The 22211-nt window shown below is 36.9% G+C and overlaps 1 protein-coding gene across 2 annotated transcripts; it reads right to left on the bottom strand.

The window, feature by feature from the left end:
* Positions 1 to 1140: 1140 nt before the first annotated feature.
* On the bottom strand, positions 1141 to 21595 carry LOC109104285 (protein AHNAK2). 2 transcript variants are annotated; one of them, XM_042736437.1, is made up of 7 exons: positions 21209 to 21595; positions 13695 to 13747; positions 13474 to 13572; positions 13237 to 13347; positions 12981 to 13131; positions 12695 to 12861; positions 1141 to 12602 (listed from the first exon to the last, which is right to left on the bottom strand). In XM_042736437.1, exons 1-7 carry the CDS (start codon positions 21258 to 21260, stop codon positions 1851 to 1853), a joined length of 11385 nt encoding a protein of 3794 aa, XP_042592371.1. In that variant the 5' UTR covers positions 21261 to 21595; the 3' UTR covers positions 1141 to 1850. The 2 variants fall into 2 exon arrangements, with proteins under 2 accessions (XP_042592371.1, XP_042592372.1); XM_042736438.1 differs by having other exon boundaries at positions 13695 to 13744.
* Between the last annotated feature and the right edge of the window lie 616 nt (positions 21596 to 22211).

The raw sequence follows: 22211 nt of genomic DNA, 5'->3' as shown, positions 1-22211 counted from the left end.
TTTTTGATTGGCTGAACTTTCTGCAGTGCATTTTATTATTAGAATGTCTGCTTAGTCTTTTTAATCCCCACCACATGCTGTTACTATTTGTCAAAAATATATATCATCAAATTTCCTATTAATTTACAATTAATTTACTCCTGCATTATTATAAAATAAAATTCAAGATTCAGTTTTTTATGCTCTATTTAGTGCTGTCTACACTTTTTTTTAATGAAAATCTGTGTATTATGAAAATATTCCCACAATTATTAAACTTGTTTTTAACAGTGTGTTGTAAGTCACATTTGGTAATTTTGATCTTAAATACCAAAGAATACGAAGAAGAAAAAGAGTATAATAATGTTGGTTTGTAAGACATAATACAGGTAAATGTGATTTTGCACTTTTGTCCCCTGACTCAGAAATGTGAATGCCTTACAAATGATTGTAATAAACAGAACACTTAGTACGTTTTTTAAGTACTACTAAGAGGCTGACTATTACATAACTACTGTAGCACAGACTACATCCTGGTGTAAATCTAGTATCTGAGCAACCACAAGAATGCACACAGATTAAAGGGCACTGCCTCTCCAGGAGAACACACTGTATATCACTCAAGTGGCAATGGACACAGTGTTTCCTTTTTTACCCTAAAGTACTGGTTTCCCCTAGTTGAAGCTGTGGTCAAGGCAGCCAAACCATAAACACCTCACGGGGGGAGGGGGGACAATGTCAACAATGTCACAACTGTAAATAGTCCCCCTTCCCCAGCACTTATAAAAACAACTACTATAGAGATGTTCACAGACTCAGTAAATGAGCTTGTGGTGAAAATTATGTATTTCTAGGCAAGTGCACACAATGGGTTACCAAACAGGCACAGGCTTACCATAAACAGAAATAAAGTTACAGAGCACATGCCACATTAAGCAAAAAAGTGTACCCTCTTGTAACATGTAACTATTTCTTGGCTCTACACTTATACTGATCTGTTTTAGTATTATTATGTATAGTAGCCTATTACAGTAGCCTTATTAGTGATACCAGGAAATCACATTTCCTACCAGAATTTGTAAAGACTGTGGGGTCTGTCTCTCAGTCTGCTCAAATGCTTTATTATTTGTGTACACATTCACACAATAAATCAGAGACATGGAGCGTTATTCCGCTTTTTATTTATTGTGCAGCAACCAGTTAAAGTGTTTCTCTTACAACATTCATTTGATTACTTTGACTATATATGTTAAAAGAAAAGTCATTGCTTATTAAGAAAATTATTTGTATTTTAAAATATGCATTGTGTGTTTTGCAAGTCCATTGATTCAATCATACCATAGGTGCAAATGCTTTTGGGTGATTAAAACATATTTACATAATATTTTCTTTTTTTCTCTCTCTCTCAAGGCTGCAGAAACAGATTTTATATGCGATTATATAGTTTTCACAAAATAAATAACCTTAAAGAAACAATTGCCTCAATATGTGATACAGTCAACAGTCTTTAATAGCCGCATCAGTTTTATAATTTTATTTGTGAATATATCCGTTTAATGATGTTTGCTTGATTACCAAGTTTGTACTATAAACAATATTCCCAAGATATCTGTTTTACAATGAAGCACACTGACAACCCACACAACTATTATTCCATGTACATACATATTTTTTTTTCCAGTGGGTATAGATTTTTAAAAGTCTTTTAAGCTTAAAATCTCTGTTAGCCAAACAATACTTTGTGATATGTTCATAATTGTCAGCGCTCTTTTGCTTAATAGCATTACAATTCAGCTGGTTTATATGATTATCTAAGAGAACACTGACACATACATTCAAAAGCATAAAATTAAATCAGCAAGCTCTCATGTTCATTTCCCATTCTCATCAGTAGAGGAATCCATATGTCTTAGAGATGTTTCAGAGCTCACTATTGTGACTTCTTCAGTTGTTGCTGCACTGTCAAAAAACCTCATTTTCTCAATGTGTACCGTATCTTTTAGTCTACGAATTGAGGAAGCCGTCTCATCAGTAATGGGTTCTGCAGAGTCTCCTTCAAATACACGTGTTCTCTGTGTCACAAGTATTTTCTCTTTTTCATCATGTAAAGTTTCTTTCATAACATGCCTTTCCACCAATGTGCACGTCCCACTTTGCACTCTGGTTTCCTCCACTGTCAACACTGAGTCTGAGCCTAGTGTTACTTGGAAAGGCGAGGTGTGAATTCCATGCACGTCTAAATTAGTAAAGATTGAGGCTTGCTGTGTTTCTGGTATAGCTTGTATGTTCGATGTGATGATGTGAATTTCCCCTGACATTTGTTTCAGAGTGTCCACTGAGGCTGAGGACATATCCGATGAGAAAGGGATGTTGACTTTCTCTGGCTGGTGAGGCTCCATTGATATCAGTTCACATCTGGCTGTGGAAGTCACGACATCATTTTGTAAATCATTGAGCCCAATGGTGGCAGTGGGTTCAGCATATTTCACTTTAACTTTTGTAGGTGAGGTCTGTGACAGACCAATCTGCTCAGTGGTTACTGTAGAACTGATATCTGCAAAAGCTTCGGATGACTTCAGTGACAGTGTCAGGCTGAGGTTTTCCTCCATAGCCTCACTGAGTGAAATCTTCTCAGGTTCCTCGTGTGCCTTGATTGATTCTTTCTCAACATCATCAAGCTTCTCAGCCTCTTCAGGTGGTTGGATTATTTCTTTCTCATCTGTTTTTGACGTTTTGGTTGGAGAAGAAAATGAGAACTTGAACCAGCTCCCTTTCTCAGTTTTAGCTTGTTCTTTGCTAACAGTTGCTTTCTGATCTGCTGAAGCCTCCAGATGCTTTTCACTTTCTTCAATCTTAGCGTCAACCAACTTATCACTTTCATCTGAAGACTGGCTGAATCCTAATTTTGGAAATTTAAATTTAAACTTTGATTTCTCCTGAGGTCCTTTGTCCTTATGTTTTGCTGCTTCCTCAACCTTTGCCCCAGCCTCCTGATCTTGATAAACAGATGGTTTATCCTTTTGTGCTTCCGTTTCCTCTATTGTTGGAACATTAAATTCAACTTCAAAGCCCCTGAGAACATCCTCAAGTGTAGGCATTGTAAATTTGGGTGATTTTCCAGCCCCTTGAGTATCATCTTTGGGTTCTATTTTAGCATCTGGAGCACTCAATTTTGTGGTTGTGTCATCTTCTCCTTCCTGAGATTTTGTTCTTGAAATGCTGATCTTTGGCATTTTTATAGTAGGAAGCTTGAATTTACTTGGGGAGCCTTTGTCCCCATCCAGTTTTTTAGTAGCAGCCTCTGTAGGCTGTTCAGTGGTTTCTTTCATTTCACCCTCTCGTTTTGTTTCTTTAGACACTTGTACAGGCTTGTCTTCAGTATTTAGGTCAGTGTCTGGTACATCTACTTCTGCAACTTTTACTTTTGCATCAGATGTTTTTTGAGCCGAAGTTCCAAATTTTGGCATTTTAAAAGTAGGCAATTTGAATTTACTTGGAGAACCTGAAACAATTGTATCATCTTTCAACTCTGTCTCTACCTCTTTTTTTTCAAGGCTGGAACTTCCCTCTAAAGCCATGTCTACTTTTGGGATTTCTGGTTCAGGGATCCCAATTTCAGGCGTTCCTGTCTTTACCTCTTTTGCAGTCAACATCACCTCAGGACCTTTTACTTTGGGTAATGATATCCCAAATTTTGGAAGTTTAAATTGAATTTCCTGTCCCTCTTGATTAAGTTCTTTTTCTTTTATATTAATATCAATAGATGGGGTTTCAATCTCTGCAGTTTTGCCTTTGATGTCACCTGATAGATCCACCTTTGATGTCTCTATCTCATAATCCACAGAACTAACTTTAATTTCCTTAGTTTCAGAATCAGCCTTTGCTGCAGCACTAGGGACCTTTGGAGTGGAAACTCCAAATTTGGGTAACTTTATTGTTGGGAGTTTGAATTTTGTTGGAGAGCCAAATTGTGGACTTGTTATTTCAGTATTGCCCTCTGTCTCACTTTCTCCCATTTCTCTAGTGCCCTCTGGCAAGGATGTATCTGCTGCCATTTCACTGGCTTGAATATCTTGGGCCTTGCCATCTGATTTTGAAAATCCAATTTTTGGAAATCCAAAGCTTGGTTTTTTCATTTTTACACTAAGTCCCATAGAACTCATATCAGTTAAATCTGCTGGCTCCTCAACCACAACACCTTTTACTGTAACAGATTCTTTAACATCAGTTTGAGAAACCTCTGCTTTTGAAACATTTATGTCAATTTCTGGACTTTTCAATGCTTGTAGAGAAATTCCAAACTGTGGTAGTTTGATTTTACTTTCTTCTACATCAAGTTCAGCACCTTTAGTCTCTACATCCACTTCCACTGATCCTTTGGGTAATTTTAGCTCTTTCTTGTCTATAGATAGTATATCCCCTGACATTTTCACTTCTGTTTCGGTCAGAGCTTTCTTAAGCCCTTGGTCACCATCTGGACCTTTAATTGTTGGAAGAGCAATCCCAAATTTTGGAGGCTTAAATTTGCCATCTTGTTGCTCTTTATTATCTCCCTTAATGTTTATCTCAATGGATGGACCTTCAACTGTTGGCCCTTTCATTTCAACACTTAACACTTCTCCTGACATGTCAAACTTCTTATCAGGAACGCTTACTTCAGGAACTTTGATGTCCACATGTGCCATAGGTATATATGCTGTGTCCTTTGATGCTTTGGTTCCAAATTTTGGGAAATTGATTGTTGGAAGTTTAAATCTTGTTGGAGAGCCAAAAGTTTCCCCCTTTAAATCAGGTTCTTGTTCTGGTAATTTAATGTCTGCAGATTGCACTGAAACATCAACATTTCCCACTGATGTGCCCATGTCAGCTTTGGATAGACTCACATCAATTTCAGGAGCCTTAAGATCTGGTTTTGAAAATCCCAATTTGGGAAGTTTCACTTTCAGCCCTTTGGAATCAACTTCAACTTTATCTGTTATCCCCTCAATGGACACATTTTGAATTTCAACACTTGGCTGTTGTACATTTACCTTTTCTTCACATAGCAGGTCAGTCTCTACATTTATTTCTTTTCCCTCCATCTCTATCCCCTTTACTTTTGGCATGCCAATTCCAAATTTTGGCAGCTTGAACTTACTTCCCATCCCATCAGCATCAATTTCTTTAACCTTAATGTCCACATCAACCGATGGCCCTTTAATGTCTATGTTTGTTTCTGTGTCAGTGGATTGTAACTCTACTTTTTCTGGGAGACTGATTTCAGGTTCTTTGATATCTACTTCAACTGCTGGAATATCAGCTGTAGCTTTTGGATGTTTGAGTCCAAACTTTGGAAGGTTGATTGAGGGCAACTTAAATTTTGTTGTATCTCCTTGTTTCACTTCATCTGTAATGGTGATTTCTGCATCTAGGTCTTTAATAGGTATGTTGCCCTCTTGCATAGACATATCTACCTTTGGTTGACTGGCATCAACATCTTGCCCCTTAATATCTGGCTTTGAAAAACCAAATTTTGGAAATGAAAAGCTTGGCTTCTTCAGTTTCACATCAAGCCCTTTCAAGTCAACTTCACGCATATCTGCTTTGCCTTCAATGGATATGTCTTGAATGTCAACATTAGGTTGGGGTAGTATTATTTTTCCTTCCGCCAGATGAACATCAGTTTCTCTTATTGTGGCATGTATATCGGTCTCTATTTCTTTTACATCTAAGTCAATTTTTGGTATTTGACCTGACACCTTGATGTCCTTATCTGCTGATGGTAAACTTACTGTACCTTTTGAAGTTTTGACTCCAAATTTTGGCAAGTTCATTTCTGGCAGTTTAAATTTGGTTGGGGAACTAACAATCGTTAGATCTTTTTGTTCAGCCTCTCCTCCAGAAAGTGTGACTTCTGCTGTTTGTACTTTTACAGGTACATTGACCTCTTGTATGGACACTTCAGCCTTTGGTGCACTGACATTAACCTCTGGAGTTGAAGTGTCTGGTTTAGAAAACCCAAACTTGGGAAATGAAAAGCTTGGTCTCTTCACTTTTACTTGGAGTCCTTTGGAGTCAACCTCAGGCATGTCTGCACTCCCTTCAACTTTAGCTTCAGTATTGGGTGGCTGTACTTCTAATTTCACATCAGGTTTAGAAAAATCAGTTTTTAAGTTTGTTCCTTCTAATTCTGGATCTGTCGCATTAATTCCTGATGCTACTTTTGGTGATTTAACACCAAATTTCGGGAGGCTTATAGACGGGAGTTTAAACTTTGTTGGGGATCCAAAAATTGTTGAACCTTTTTGGTCAGACTCCATTTTTGACACTTTAATATCCACATTTGTTTCTTCTAGGTCCATACTGCCTTCGGGTATGGGAATACCAGTTTTTTGAATACTTACATCAACTTCAGGGGCTTTTAATTTTGGTTTTGAAAACCCAAATTCAGCTGAAGTCTTCATCTGCACATCTAGACCTTTAGAATCTTGTTCTGGTGGGTGAACCATCCCGTCAGTTGTTATCTCAGGTTTTTTGACATCAATTTGTTGTACTTCAGTTGTATCATCTAACGTTGATGTACTTAAATCAAACCCTTTTACTCTAGGAAGGCCAATACCGAACTTTGGCATCTTAAACTTTCCCCCCTGTCCTCCAAGTTCAGTATCATCAACATTCAAGTCCACACTTACAGTTTGACCCTCTGTGTCTAGATGAGGTCCCTTTATATCTACTGATGGGACTTCACCTGATATTTTTATTTGTGTATCTGGACCACTCACTTCGGGTCCTTTGACACCTGTATCTACAACTGGCATAGATTTCTCTTCCATCGTAGCTTGTCCTCCAATCTTTGGAATGTTGATTGAGGGGAGCTGAAATTTTGCTGTGGCACCAAGAGTTGTTGTTTCTTTTTGATTATCCTCAACATTTGACACTGAGATATTCATGCTTTGTTCTTTTATTTTCACATCACCTTCTGGTTTAGAGGTATCAACTTGTGCAAGTCTGACATCAATCTCTGGGGCCTTAATATCTGGTTTAGAAAATCCAAATTTAGGAAGTGAAAAGCCTGGTCTTCTCATTTTCAGACTTGTGTCTTTTAAATCAATTTCTTGATCAAATTTGCTTTCTAGTGTGGCTTCTGTTTTAGCTGATGGTTCCCCAAGTTTTGCCTCTGGTAAGGAAATATAGCCTTCTGCCTTTGATGTTTTGGCCTCTGTAAGTGACAGGGTGCATTGATCTCCAATATCTACCTTTGGCTGATCAACAGTGATTGAGGGTTTCTTCAACTCTTGACCAGGCACATTATAGTCAATTTTTATGTCTGATGGATCTTCAGTCTCCAAAGTAATTTCCTCACCCCTCAAATCCATTATTTCAGCTTTTACTTTGGAAGATGAACTTCCAAATTTGGGTAGTCTGAAAGTAGGAAGTTTGAACTTGATCTGCGACCTTCCTGTGGCTGAATCATCTTTTAACATCTCTGTTTGAATTTTCAAGTCAGACTCAAGATTCACATCCACTTCACCAACTGCCATAGATGTATCTCCCCTCTCAACCTTAAACTCTGGAGCTTTAATGTCTTGTTCAGAAAATTCATGCTCTGAGCTTGGCATTTTCATCGTTACCTCCATTTCCACAGATGCCCCAGGCATGTTTGCTGTTCCCTCAGCACTCTCCTTGTCATGTTTCAGTGAAACCTCTGGTTTTTCCACATCTGTTCTTGATGCACCCTTTTTAAATTCTGGTCCCTTCAGCCTTGGAAATGAAAATTCAAATTTAGGCATCATAAATCTACTCCCTTGACTACCAGGATCAGTGTCTTTTGTTTTTATTTCAGCATCCACTGGTAGGGTTTCGAAAGCTGATTTAGATGGTTCTGTATCTTGAATTCCTGCATCTTTATCTTGTGATGCAACTGCTGATGCTGCCTTTATTTCTGACTCTGCATCATCCTCAGCTTTTGTAGTAGATTCTTCCCCAGTCTTTGAAATGGAAATATCAAATTTAGGGAGAGAAATTGTTGGAAGCTTGAATTTAGATGGAGAACCAGAAGTACTTTTGTTTTTTAACTGGACTTCAACCTCTGGAGCTGGAAGTGTCACTTCAGTCTCTTTGATCTCAGTGTCAGGCACAGATATTCCTTCTTTTTGAAGACTGGTGTCAACATCAGGGATCTTAGTGTCAGATTTGGAAAAGCCAAATTTCGGAAAATATATTTTACGTTTCTTAAGTTTGAATTCACTCTCCATTTCTTTAGCCTCCAGGATGACTTCATCTACTGAACCTGAAGGAAGTTTGACTTCCACCTCAGGTTTTTTGGCTTGCACTTTCAAATCTTCTATAGCTGTCTCTTGATCAAGACCATGGCCAACAAGGCTTATCTTAACCTCTGGTTTAGAAAATGTATGAACTGGAGACAATACCTTTTCAGAGTGTGTATCAATGGCCTTGTCTGCCTCTGGGGTAGATACATCAACTTCAGGTTTGGAAATACTGAGAATAATATGTGGGGTTTTCATTTCAGGTAATGATGGCAGTTCTGCAGATAGTTCAGTTTCTGGCACTTTAATTTCCATAGTAGGTTCATCTTTGGTGACTTCAGGCATTTGACTGTCAGAGATTGCATCTGCTGATTTTGGAAATGAGACCCCAAATTTTGGGAATTTAATTGTAGGAAGTTTAAATTTGGTTGGAGATCTTGGATCTTTCTCAGCTGGGACAGATTCTGTATTTGATTCTTTGGGGTCTATCATTGATTCTTCTTTGTTTGTACTGTCAGCTGACTTGTGGGCTTCAACATTTGGAAGGTTAATGCCAAATTTAGGCAGTGTAACGGTAACCTCTTGTTCTTTGAGCTTTGGTTCTTTAACCTTAACATCTACACTATCAAACTGACCTTCTGTAGTCTCAAATAAATCCTTGACATCACCTGATGGTGCATCATCTTTGAGTTTCAAGCTTATCTGTTTTTCTGGAAGGCTTACATCAGGTTCTTCAATATCTATATCTACAACTGGCATGTCTTTTACTACCTTAGATGATTTTCCACCAAACTTTGTTAAGCTGAGAGAGGGAAGTTTAAACTTTACTGGTGTACTACCACTTGTTAGATCTTTATGTTCAGCCTCATCCTTTGAAATTGTGAAATTCACACCAGGCTCTCTTGTTTCCACGGAACCTTCTGGAATAGATAAATCAACCTGTGGAAGACTGATATCAACACCTGCAGCTTTGATGTCTTGTTTTGAAAACGAAGTGGCTGTAATTTCTCCAGCGTCATGGTCAGTCAGACTTCCATCAATATCTGGTTTAGAAAATGGAATTTCTTCAGATGATTTTATTTCTTTTTTCTGAAAACCTTTGATTTCTATCTTACCCTCAGGCAGAGACAAGTCAACTTCAGGTTTGGATACACTGAGAGTCATTTCCGGGCCCTTCTTGTCAGATAGTGCTGTTGATTCTACAGATAGTTTCGTTTCTGGCAATTTAACATCCATTGTAGTCACCTCTGTTCTGACATCAGGCATTTGAATATCGGCCCCAACATCAGTTGACTTGGGAAATGAGACTCCAAATTTGGGAAGTTTAAGTGTGGGAAGTTTAAATTTTGTGGGAGAATCTGTTGAATCCTTGAACTCAGCCTCTACATCTGTGGTCTTGCTTTCAACATCTATTTCTGTCCCATCAGCATCATGTAAAGAGCCCTGTGTGGCTGGTAGAGTTATGTCAGCATCAGATACTTTAGTATCTGATTTAGAAAATCCAAATTTGGGAAATGATATTTTTCGTTTCTTCATTTTAGACTCTGCTTCTTTTATTTCAGCTTTTGGGAGTTCAGGTTGCTCCACTTCACTTTTTCTGCTAACCTTGATGTTTTTTTCAGAAGCATCTGGTAACATACCACCTTCTTCTGTCTTCTCTTTTGGCATTGAAATACCAAACTTGATCAGTTTAAATCCACTTTCCTCTTGATCATCCTCAAAAGTTTCAACAGCCTGAGGCTTTGAGAACCCAGTTTCCTCCTGCTTTGATTTTCCCTCTGCCTTAGGGATTTTTATTTTTGGAACAGAAACATCTATGGTTGGCATTTTTAATTTACTCCAATTTTTGTCTGTTTCTGGATCAGTCTCAGATGTTCTCTTCTCAGAATCTAATACAACCTCTGTTATGTCACTTTCTTGCACTGTAACATCCTCTTTTGTAGTGACTTCAGCTGTTCCTTTCATAGATTTCCCTCCAATTTTGGGCATTTTTAATTTAGACAGTTTCTTTTTTTGTGGGGAGGAATCTGTGTCTTTGCTTTTGATTTCAGCCTTCAGTTCTCCTTCAACATCTTGTTCTGAGGTTTCCTTAACAATAGCAGTGCAAACATCATGATGGAGCATTTGATCACACTCTATATCATGTGCTTTTTTAGTTTCATCAAATGTTGCTTCTTCAGAAGATTTTTTGATGTCTTCTTCAAGAGATTTTTTTGCTTCCATTTTCATCTCCTTGATTGCACCACTATCAGTTTTAGATGACGTGGCCTTTATTGGTAATTCAATCGCAATACCTGGGAAGCGAATGTCAGGTGTCATGATTCCAAAACTTGGCATTGATACCTTTGATTTCTTTGATTTCTTTTCATGCACATTTTTGTCAGCTTTGATGTCAGTATAGTCTTTCACAGCCTTGTCTTGAGTGTCTTTGTCTTTAGTTATTATGATTTTTTGTGGTGGAACTGATTGTTCAATGGCTTCCATTCCTGGTATTTCAATATCTTCACGCTTTGGAAGTTTGAATTTTACATCTGGTGATGTACTTATCTTATCATCCTTTGCTGTCTTTTTGCCAGGTTTGGGTTGGTGGTCTACACGTTTAATTTTTGATTGGTCTGTTCTGCTTTCAGTTATAACCGTTTCATCAAGATGCAATTGTTCAATTTTTGGTAATACGAAGGCTTTATCTTTTGTAGCAACAGGAGAAAGTCTTTGCTTTTCCTTATCCATTGTGTCAGGTAACTTAATGTTTATTTCAGTGCTCATGCTCTGAATTTTACAAGGGGACCCTTTAGGTGTCATGCCAGTCTTGTCTGTCTTCATTTCCATGAATGTGATCTCTCTCTGTACAAGGACTCCAGTGATGTCTCTCTCAGGTAATTTGAAGGCAGGGAATTTTGATACTGCTTCTTTAACATCCTCAACATTAAACTCTTCTGCTTCACCCCGAGATTGCTTTTTTTCTGCTTTTGAGATATTTATTATCTTCTCAACTTTTTGTTCTTTAATTCTAGGAGATTTAACCTTGGCTTTTGATCCTTTGTCCTCCATGCCAGGAATCTCAATTTCCTCTCGTTTCAGGAGAGGTACTTTGGTTGGTTCTCTCTGTTTTATAGTTATTGATTCTTGATGGTCGAATTCAGAGACATCTACTTTAGGCAGTTTAAAAGTTGATTCAATGTCAGTGCTACCTCCTGTACTCTTCCTGCTTCTGTCCACATCCAGAGCATGTGATTTTGGCTGGGATATAACAGGTGTTGGAGTGATTGGTTTCTTTGTGTCTCTTGAGGACACATCCTCACTTGTTTGAATCTCAAAAGTGAAAGTGTCTGATGTAAAGTCTAGTCTGTTTACTGCATTTGAAAAATGGCTCTTTGATGTGGCTATGTCTGCCAGTGGTCCTCTGGTTCGAATTCCATAACTTTCTGTTTCTAGAATGTTTCTTTCTTTCTTTTCCTTGTCGCTGCCAATTCTTGGTGATTTGCTTATTGGTCCTACCTCTGGCATGTCAAGAGAAACATCAACTTTAGGTATGGTCATGTCCGCTATTCCTGACTCTTGAGTCTTTTGTAAAATCTCTTTATCTCTTGGTTTGCTATCTGAATCAACTTGATGCCCAGCTGGTTCAGTTTGTGTTATTACATTTGGACTGTCCAAAATATTGTCAAATGTTGATGGATCCAAAGTTTTCATTCCACTTGTGGAGGATTTTAATTGGCTCTCTGTTTCTATTTCATATGTATCCTTTCCTGGAATGCTAACCCTCAGTTCCAATTTCTCTCTCCTTTCTTTTCCATCATCTCCAAGAGCAACTGTAATATCAGTAGTCTTCAATGTGGTGTCCACACTGATGAGCTCAACCTTATGCAGTGATTCAGTCGCTGGTAAAGTCGGGAATGTATATTCATTTCTTGTTTTAGCTGAGTCAGCTTGATTCAATATTTTTGGACTCTCTATCACATTAGTCACTGGCACTGGTTCTTCCACTATATTCATAATAATTTGGTTGTCCAAGCCCCCAATATCATCTGTTGCAATCGCCTCTTCATTTTCTTGGGTTTCTTCAACAGATTTGCTCCTGCGGCCTGCCATCCGCTCCTTAAGTTTCATTTTGTGCATCTTTTTCTTGTCTTTTCCATCTGGGGATTTTAATGGAGACTTAAGTGGAGACTCTGTGTCACTTGTTGGTGGACTTATCTCTAATTTTCTCTGTTCCTCTGCTTCTGATGTGCTGTGAGATCTTTTAAAATTCGCCCTGCGACCTTTGCTAAAGGTAGGGAATTTGGGCCAAGAGATGCGATCATGTTGCTTTTTTGTCTTTCTTCGACCTCTCATCTCTGGTCCTCTTCCTTCTTCTTCTTGCTCAGCCTCCTCGCCCTGCAAACATTGATGAAGCAGATATAATGTCAATGAAACCTCTGAAGAAGCTTGGCTGTATTCAAGAATATAATGAACAGTATTATAATTACAATGGTTGTATCTGGCCTCATTGTCTCAGAATCTTCCTGGGTTCTTGGAGTTGGTTTGCGTTTTAGACAGAATGCCACTTTATATGGCTGAGCATGCTCAAGAATCTGGAGGGCGTCTTCATATGACACATTATCAAAATATACTGTAGCACTAAGTATTTGATCACCTGAAAGTCCAGATTGAAGAACACAAATGAGGATGCAAGTGAAAAGATGGAAGAAAAACAAATTTAGCTGTATTCTAGATTCAGAAATATTCTATAATGTGCTATAATAAAAATCTCACCTTCTTTCACACTTAAATGCTTTGAGGCAGGCGTCTCTGGTTTTACTTCCTTGATGAAGATGCCATCCTCTCCTCCACTTACAATCAAACCCTCAGCACAAACTTCTTTCACAGTTTTCACTATTATTTCTGACTGATCACTTTGCATATCCTGAAACAGAATGCAAGTAATTTAGAAACTGATTCATGTTTTCTCAATATTTACATTCCTAAACATCTGTATTCTTCACTAGAGAGAACTTTAGGTGTGTCTGACCTCTGTTTGATTCATCTTGGCAGAGGAACGCTTGTCAAACAGTGATCCGAAACCAGTCCTTTTGCTTTTTTTGGAACTCTTGGCAGGTGAATCATAGAAGTCACCTTCAGCCTGACAAAACAGCATATGATATATTAAACAGATAATAGTTTGATGATCAAATACAGCATTATACAATTCTGAATTAGGGTTATTATACTGTACATGAATAAGCTAAGAGTCTAATGTAGCGCTCACCTGTTTTGCATATTTCTCTGTGGTGGGGAATTCCTCAACAGGAGAGGAACCCTGAGGACGAGGTCTTTCCCCCTCTAAAACTTCAGGCTCCTCACATACCTATTATATCAAACACAAGTGAAAGATTATTTAAACAATTAACCAATTTAAAACAGAGAGACAGTTTAACACAAGTGTATATTGTATATTTGCTGAACGTGCTTTACTTGAGTAATACTCACTAAATCATCATCTGTGTCTTGTTCTGGTCCCTTCAGCCTGCGTCCTTCTCCTGCTGTGATGAAAAAAGCAGAATAAGCACTTAAGGGTCAAGCTTTGTGCATACATAGGTTTTACATCTGGCTGCTAAGTGAAAAGCTCACACGGGACTTGAATTCGATGTAGGTGCATTATGTTTTCTGTACATATGACCATAATTTAAGAATCCATCCTAAATGTAGAGCCTGTTAGTCATGTATGTAATATATACTTTCTTTATTTGCTGTTTTATAGCTTGTACTGATTGGGGAGTCAGTGAGTGATCTACTGTATTTTGCCAGACCAAAACTTTTTTTTTTATCTGCAAAAATGGCAGAGTCTAAGGCAAAATTTCTGTTTTCAATATTTCTTCGCAGATATGCCCACAGGATCCAGACAATCTACCTGCTTCTGTTGCTTCCTGTAAATTGAGGCACTCTATTGATCTTAATGGGTCGGTTTACATTGCCAGCAATAAGAACGAAAAAGACAGTGTAAATAATATGGTTATAAATATCTGCAGATGTGGTATTATTCTAAATATATATATATATTCAATATTACGGCATAAAGAAATTATTTCCTTCCATGTTTTTTTAAATAGAATTTTAACAATATTATACAACAGATAGAAATACTTAAATGAAACCAGCAGCAATAATACTTTCATGACCTCCTTTCTTCTGAGAAAGGCATACATTTCCAGTTTCCCATAACAGAATGCACTTAAAGGATCATTTAGGTACATAAACATTTTCCATAAGCCTCCCTCACCCAGGCCATTAACCTGCACTTTCCTTCAAGCACTTATCCAGGCATCAGGTCTAAAGGGCATTGAAGCACACTGGAGATCTATGTACAGTATGCATGTCATATAGCATGTGAACATTATTACACCAACACCTTTTTTTTTTTCTTCAATTTCTCATGATCAGACACTAAACTTGTGAATGCACCAATGTATAGACAGCTGGGGGAAAGCAGTGCTGAATGTGAATTATCCACAGTTAAGATAAGAAGTAAAGTAAACAGACTTGTTAAAGGGAGGAGAAAACTCTTCCCATATGTGTTTTGTTGGTGTCAAAGACTTTGAAGAACAATCCGACTCAATAGTATTCTGGTAAAAAATTAATATGCCATTCATCTATCATTCTGTCATTATGCAGATGCCAGCATTGACATGTTACATGACACACCCTCTATTTAAATTTTTTTTAAAACAAAATTACGCAAGTTTTGTCAACCACAATTAGGCTTTTTAAAACCCTGATTTCAAACATGGGTAAAGCATTGATTGAAAGGGGTTTAGCACAACTTTTGCTGGGTGCAAACCCAGCACCTTGGGTTATAAAGCCATTCTATGTTTAATAATAACGCAATAGAAACTGTTAATTTAAAAGGTCATATATTGTGTTTCTTCACTCAATAATATTGGCAAAAACAATGGTTTAAGGAACCTGATGTTCATAGGAGAGATCAGGGGTGATTGTAACAGTCTGTTTCTAACTGAGGGTTTTGGATTTAACATACAGTATATAAAGAACAAGGAGAAAAATGACAAAGCTGTGGTTTTGAGGTTTGATATGTTGTGGTGCAGATCAACAAGTTTCAGCTAGGTGTCTTTTCTGGCTGCCATTGTAGCTAAACAGGCTTAAGATGTTTTTATGATTTTTTCACTTGCTATAAAGATTTAAAATATCTGTCCAAAACCAACACAGTGAATGTAACGGGCCCAAACAACAGGCCTTACTGTCTTTCTTTTTTTTTCTTTTTTTTTTTTGCTTTCAGGCTCCTCACCCCTGTCAGGTATAATGAGACTGTTTGTTCCTTGGTATATGTAATAATTACTGAATAAAATGTTCTTGAAAGGCCACTGTCCACCATTAATAAGTTATTTAAAATAAACCAATCATTCCTGGGTTCTTATACTTTGTGTATTTCTGTTAGGATTACAAAATGTGATGTTAAATATGTGAGCTCTGCTGTAGGTGTTGTGAAATCAGTTTTAGCTTATGACTGACGGTTCCAAAAAATAATATGCATATATTATACTTATTGCTATTGCTTATATACTTATTGCTTTTAAAACATGCTGTTTATTTCAGTATGTTACTGAAATATATTGAAGTACAAACACTAAAAAGAATCCATGTGCCAATATGAAAATAGCCTAGATCACAGAATTATGAGAAAATTTAATCTAAAACTAAAAACAGTATTATGCAATTTTGTATCCAAAACATCATGCTGCTGCTTTGTAATTACAGTGATGCAAAATTCCTCTCCAGGTAAACATTAAAGGTTAACAATTACAGGTTTGCACTTACCTGATCTGCGGTTTACTTGCAGAAATACATGTTTTACTGTTTTCCAGATAGTAATTCACCTAGTGCACAGCATGCATTGACAGGACAGTTTGTGGGTAGTTGTTAGTTTTAGTGGAGAAGATGAAGGGCCCTGCCCTTTTTGTAGGTATGGCACAACCCTGTTTCAAGGCTGCGGTTCAAACTCCTGCTAATGCTACTGTGCTGAAGAACAAACATCTGAATGTGTAACACTGCTTGCACACATTCACAGATGAATATAAATGAGAGGTCTTGATATTTTGAAGCAAAGGAATCAGGGCAAAGATTTTGTTGTGAGATTATTTATGTCCCTCTGTTCTCCAGTGAATGTTGTCTGCGTTTGTTTAGTTTAGTTTTGAGTTGAAGGAAATAGTTATGGCATTAGTGTACGGTGGGAAATCAGTGCAGAATGAAGACTAAATCTCATGCAGTTCCGAGTTTTTTCATTGTGGTTTTCACCAAAGTAAATAAATAAGAAGGCTTTAAAGAATAGATCAGTTTACTCAATACAAAGCAAGCTGTCAATCACATGATGTTTGTGCAGTATGTGTGTGCACATGGTTGACTGTGTGTTTAAATACCAGTCCAAAAATTCATTTTATACCCACATAATCATCATTTAGCTTCATAGTTGTTATAAAATTACAATGCAACTGATTTAGCAAGCAACAGATCAACAATAGAAAGAAACCTGAATTACAAAAAAAAAAAAAAAAAAAAAGAAGCCTATTTGATTTTTAGGCACAATTATTGATCCTTAACCGAGATAGACATGAGTGTAAGAAATTCAGTATTAGTAAACTGATAACTTAGTTACTCCTTAATAAAATATTTGCTCACAGGGTACTGGTCTAAAAGTGATTACGTATGTGACTATACTGTAAAAAAGTATATAATTTGTGCTAGCATAGGAAATCCTCTAACACTACTTATAAAGTACAGAAAGTACATGCACACACAGATTCTCTTTATAATTTTATGATGCTATGTTATAAAGCACTACACAAAATGTTGTTATATTTAATGAATGTTGTTATCATCATGACTAAATCTAACTAGTGCACATTGGGTTAAATAGCCTATGTGTGTCTCACTGTGGACAGAGTCAGGCATATTATAACATTGGGATTTAGCTTTGTTTATAATATATAATTTTATGCTTGAAGCTCTCTGCAAAGCAAAAATGAATATGAAGGTTGTGCATATGTTGTCCATGTCCATTTATTATCTATTCTTGGTGATGTGGACTTGTTGATTAAACAATTGCATCATCAGATTTGAACAATGAGCCTTTAGAATATTGTTCAGGGGTGTGGACACTCACAAGTGCTGTGACTAGCTGTAGACAAATCATAGTTTTCCTGACCCCAGAAAACTCTATTCAAAGCGGACAAAAGGTCATTTCTGGCATAAATGTAGTCCGCTGTACATAACGTCATCAGCAAACTGAACTATATGTGTCCCTGGACCACAAAACCAGTCTTAATTGTAATTTTTTTTTTTCAAAATTGACATTTATACAACTATTTGATTATCTGGAATCTGAGGGTGCAAAAAAATCTAAATACTGATAAAATCGCCTTTAAAGTTGTCCAAATAAAATCCTTAGCAATGCATATTACTAATCAAAAATTACGTTTTAATATATTTATTTTAGGAAATTTACAAAATATATTAATGGAACATGATCTTTATTTAATATACTAATGATTTTTGGCATAAAAAAAAAATCTATAATTTTGACCCATATAATGTATTTTCGGCTATTGCTACAAATGTACCCCAGTGACTTAAGACTGGTTTTGTGCTCCAGGGTCACATATTTTATTGACATTGTTTGTGAAGATGTTATGTTTGTGTGCCCAAATATGTCACCAAAAGCTCTCTTTTTAAAATGTAAGATTTTTAGATTTATTTAACACATCATCAGAAAACTGAACTTCATTTTGTTGATGTAATTTGTGAAGACTTCATGCTTATGTATGCAAACGTTTCACTAAGATATGTCATCAAAATCTCTGAAATCACATTTTATAGTACATAAGTGGTAAGGACTTGTTTATTTTGAACTTGAAATAGATGTTCATTTTGAAATGTAGAAAAGATCTGCATGAAGTTTCTTCAAAAATTCTCCTTTTATGTTTTACAGGAAAACTAACAACAGTTAGTTAATAATGGATTTTCATTTTTGGGTGAAGTATTCAGTATCATTATTACATATTTGGTATTATATATTTATTCTATGAATGATTAATCTTTTTAAAAATGCTAAATTAATTAAGTCCAAACTTTAACACACTTCTCTAACTGAAATAAGTATTGCGAATGCTGTAGTATGTTATATCATATTTCATTATGTTACAACATAAGCTGTAAAAATCCTGGAATTTCCCAACTGCTGATCTCCTGTATGTTAGCACATCTCCCGTGACCAAGATTACAGGCATTAGAGGTTGTTTTCTGCTCCTGTGGCCATACGAGGCCCAGAGCTCTGCTCCTTCAGCACACTAATACGGTTAATTAGCTGCTCAGCAAGATACAGGGAGCAGGAACATCAATTCTGGCCTGCACTCATAACATCATACACAAGCCTCTTTCAGAGTCAAGTGGGAAAGACTTGTTTGTATTCAAAATATAATTGAATTTCAGAGCCGGAGAGGGAAAATAAACTGAAAACAGAATTGGATTTTCTTCCATATTAAGAACATGGGACCAAGTTCCCTCATGTTTCCAATCAATCAGCAGCAATAATCGATGTGTTTACTGTATGTGCCAAAGAGATGATGACTTGTTTATTTATTTATTTATTTATGTAGGTAGGTAGGTAGGTAGGTATATGTATTTATTTTATTTATTTAGTACAGTTAAAGCCTTAATGTATAATGCATTATAAGAGCAGTTTTAATGTATTTATTATGCATTGTAATGCACCTTAAATGCATTATATGATCTTAAGAATAATTATAACCAAAGTTATAATACATTATAATACTAATCTGTTCACTTTTACACCTGTAGAATAATGCATTTAATGCATTAAAACATGACAAACTAAACTTCAAATATCCATTATGAAAACTTTAACAATGTGTTAAAGGCTTTCAGTAAAGTGTTACCATTTATTTGTTTGTTTACTTTTAATATAGCTTAATATTCTCACAGTTAAAAATACAGTATGATATGTCAATACACAAAACCTGTTCTTAATTTTTTCAGTAATGTTCAACTTCCGTGAAACCAAACCATGAAAAATGCAAATACTCTCAAATTCATAATTTATTCATTAGCAGGAGGGCATTAGTGAGATGCTAATAGTTATAACTATTTTTAAGAGTGGACTAAGTGGGTAAAATCAATAAGTATTTTATGGCCTGCTGATGCACTAATATTTTAGAGCTTCTCCATAAATATGATTTTTAAACTTTTTTCTGTAAAGTTACCTGTACTGTAATGTCTTGTTCAATATAGAGTTATTTTTTTTCTGTATAAGGTTATGTACAGTTTTTACAGGTTTTTATTTCTCTTCTTTTTCCATTGTGCATATTTCAGCTGACCTATGAACTAATAATTCAGAGTATTCATTCTCATCCACGTCTTGCTCATCATGCTCAGTTGGTGTACTTTGGCCATTATCCAAGTCTCACAAGTCCACATCCTTCACAAAGACCTTGAGCCATGCCCACCAGCGTTTATACTGCCCTACAGCCAAACCACAGAGTCACCAACTAAAGAGAAAAGTTTTTGATTTGAATTATGATTGATCTTATATCAATTTTCACACTCTGAGAATGTGAGCATAGCAGAGCCAAACCCATTTGATATAGAATAGACTTGATTTGGCTTAAAACTCAATTTTGACAAAATATACGGTTACTGTGCTTTACTTATGTACAGCAGTTTAGAATAATGTAGTTTTCAGGTATATTCTACTGACACGGTATTCTTGTAAAGCATTCATCTTAGTATGATCATAATTACATCATTTAGCAGAGTTAGCAGAGATTGTGTTAATGCAATCTCACAAACATTTAGTCATGGAAAAGCTGCATAGCAAGTTCATGTCTGTATAAAACCAGAGCACAAAAACACATTTGATTTAATTCAATCCTGCCATTCTTGGTTATATATCTAGTAATTAAGCTGTCATGCAGCCGTTGTATTGTGAGATGTATTGGTTGCTCATTGCAGCTTTGTAAGATGTCTAAAATATAACTCTTGACTCATTTAGGCCACTCCAAGTGTTTGTTTGTATAACTAAAGAGGCTGAAGTTCATCTGAAGGTCAAAAAAAAAAAACCTATAGATAAAGCTGCTAGTTGAATTAAATGAGACAAGGTGACCAAATGACTTGGAGCTGTTTGGTTAGTGGGTTAATTGGATTTCAAATTCCTTTGTTAATGAAGCCAAAAAGAGCACCAACAAGTTACAAAATGAAACAAACAAAGATAGAAAACATTAGACAAAGAAGGCACATAAGATGAATACATATACAAATGTATTATTATATTTTTTATATAATTTTGCTTTATTTGTTTGTTTTTTTGTTGGTTTACTAACTTTGTTGGGGAGACACTTTGGCTTATGTATAGCCTACACCTTGCACATTTTATTTAAAAATTCTGTTAACAGTTTGATAAATATATCAGTAAGTTATGGATCATAACATAGAAATTGAAATAAAAATGAGCTCTTAATTAAAATAAACATATTAGGGAAGATATAAAAAAATCTGCAAAAAATAAGCTCTTAAGCTTTCATAAATCCTTGTAAACAATACTATCCAAATTCGACAATGCCTAAACGCTCCGAAATCGCACTCTCAACACTGTAAACAAACACACTGCAGATGCTGTTGATAAAATACTGCATAACTCTGTTGACACACCCACAGCCAGATAGCCACGCCCCCTTTACTGCAGACACACCCAGATCACCCACAGTGCAGCGTCATCTCAGCAGAGAAATGCAGTGATGCTTGTCAACAAGCTCAGCACCAGTGTCCCACTAACACACACATGCACAGCCCAACTGCATGAGAGGTGCTGAGTGTGGAGATAAAAATAGCACAGAGCATGCAGAGTAAGACCGACACAGAGAGAGAAGGAAAGCTAAAGAGAGAGAGAGAGAGATTGCAAAATAAAGAGTGATGCCCACCCGCGGCTGATGCATGCCAGTTGGGAAACGCCAGGTGAAAACAGTCGCACATGGTGGCTGTCTACTGGGGGTCTTGTCCAGGCTGTCAGTACTGGTTTCAGAAAGCCTTGCTCTCTTCCTCCGAGGCTAAAGAACCTGCTGCTTCCTTTTCCTCTCAGTCAGTCACTCCAGGTGCAGAGGACAAAATAAAGTCAGAGCCGGTGAACGGTTATATGCGAGGGAGGGATGGAGAGAGATGTTGTGCTCCATCCACACTAGTTCGTACTTCATAGGAGTGAGGCTGCACTCTCTTCCCTGCCAGAATAAACTCTGTCTCTCTAGCACGCTAAAACAATTAAAGGGGGTATGTCTGACTTGGGACAGGGGCTGTCCTAAACAATGCAAATCCCTCCTTCTAAGCATCTCACTCCATCCTTCTGATCACTTTTGACCAATCGCTGCAGAGGCGCTCTGGACCGTCCGTGGTTCACGAAGCAAGAAAAACATTCCAGCTTTATAGGCATGCGGCAGAGATGCGTAATTGGATTTGACACCAAACACAGTACATGTTTTCATGCCTGCTGGGTGACAGAAGGGGAACTTAGGATGCGGTTTGTCAGGTGACTAGACTAATGTGTTTAAGAGCAGCTGTGTACCTGAGCTGGCTGACATTCACAAACTTCTGATATGTCGTTTGGCTGATAGGGTTATGTGACATGTTTGGGGGAATGTCTCCTCTGGTTTCTGCACAACTCCGTCCTTCAGAGGATGGCCACTAAGACCATGGCTAAATGATTTATGATTTCATGTCTAAGAATAAAAATGACCTCAGAAAGGTACCAGACTGTGACGTCAACCTGAGACTAGCTCAGTGCGCCACCCCTCAGACTACAGCAGACGTATTTATGGCTTTTGTGGCTCTAAATCAAACCAGTTTAAAGTAAAGTTTCCTGGTTTTTGCTTCTGATTGAAAAACCGCACCGCAGTCAATCTGAATGAAATTCCAATCTGATTAGAAGGGTAG

The sequence above is a fragment of the Cyprinus carpio genome, chromosome B13 (genome assembly GCF_018340385.1).
Source record: "Cyprinus carpio isolate SPL01 chromosome B13, ASM1834038v1, whole genome shotgun sequence".
Taxonomy (NCBI): Eukaryota; Metazoa; Chordata; class Actinopteri; order Cypriniformes; family Cyprinidae; genus Cyprinus; species Cyprinus carpio.
The sequence above is the reverse complement of the archived record's forward strand: the minus strand, read 5'-3'. Positions and strand labels throughout refer to the sequence as shown.

Excerpts from the sequence above, each read along its gene's own strand:
- LOC109104285 (XM_042736437.1), bottom strand. The coding sequence starts at position 21,260 with ATGTGCGACTGTTTTCACCTGGCGTTTCCCAACTGGCATGCATCAGCC. Across the intron at positions 13,748-21,208 it reads CTGGCATGCATCAGCCGCGG|CAGGAGAAGGACGCAGGCTG; the intron begins GTGGGCATCACT and ends TTTTCATCACAG. Across the intron at positions 12,603-12,694 it reads TGAGGCCAGATACAACCATT|GGCGAGGAGGCTGAGCAAGA; the intron begins GTAATTATAATA and ends CAATGTTTGCAG.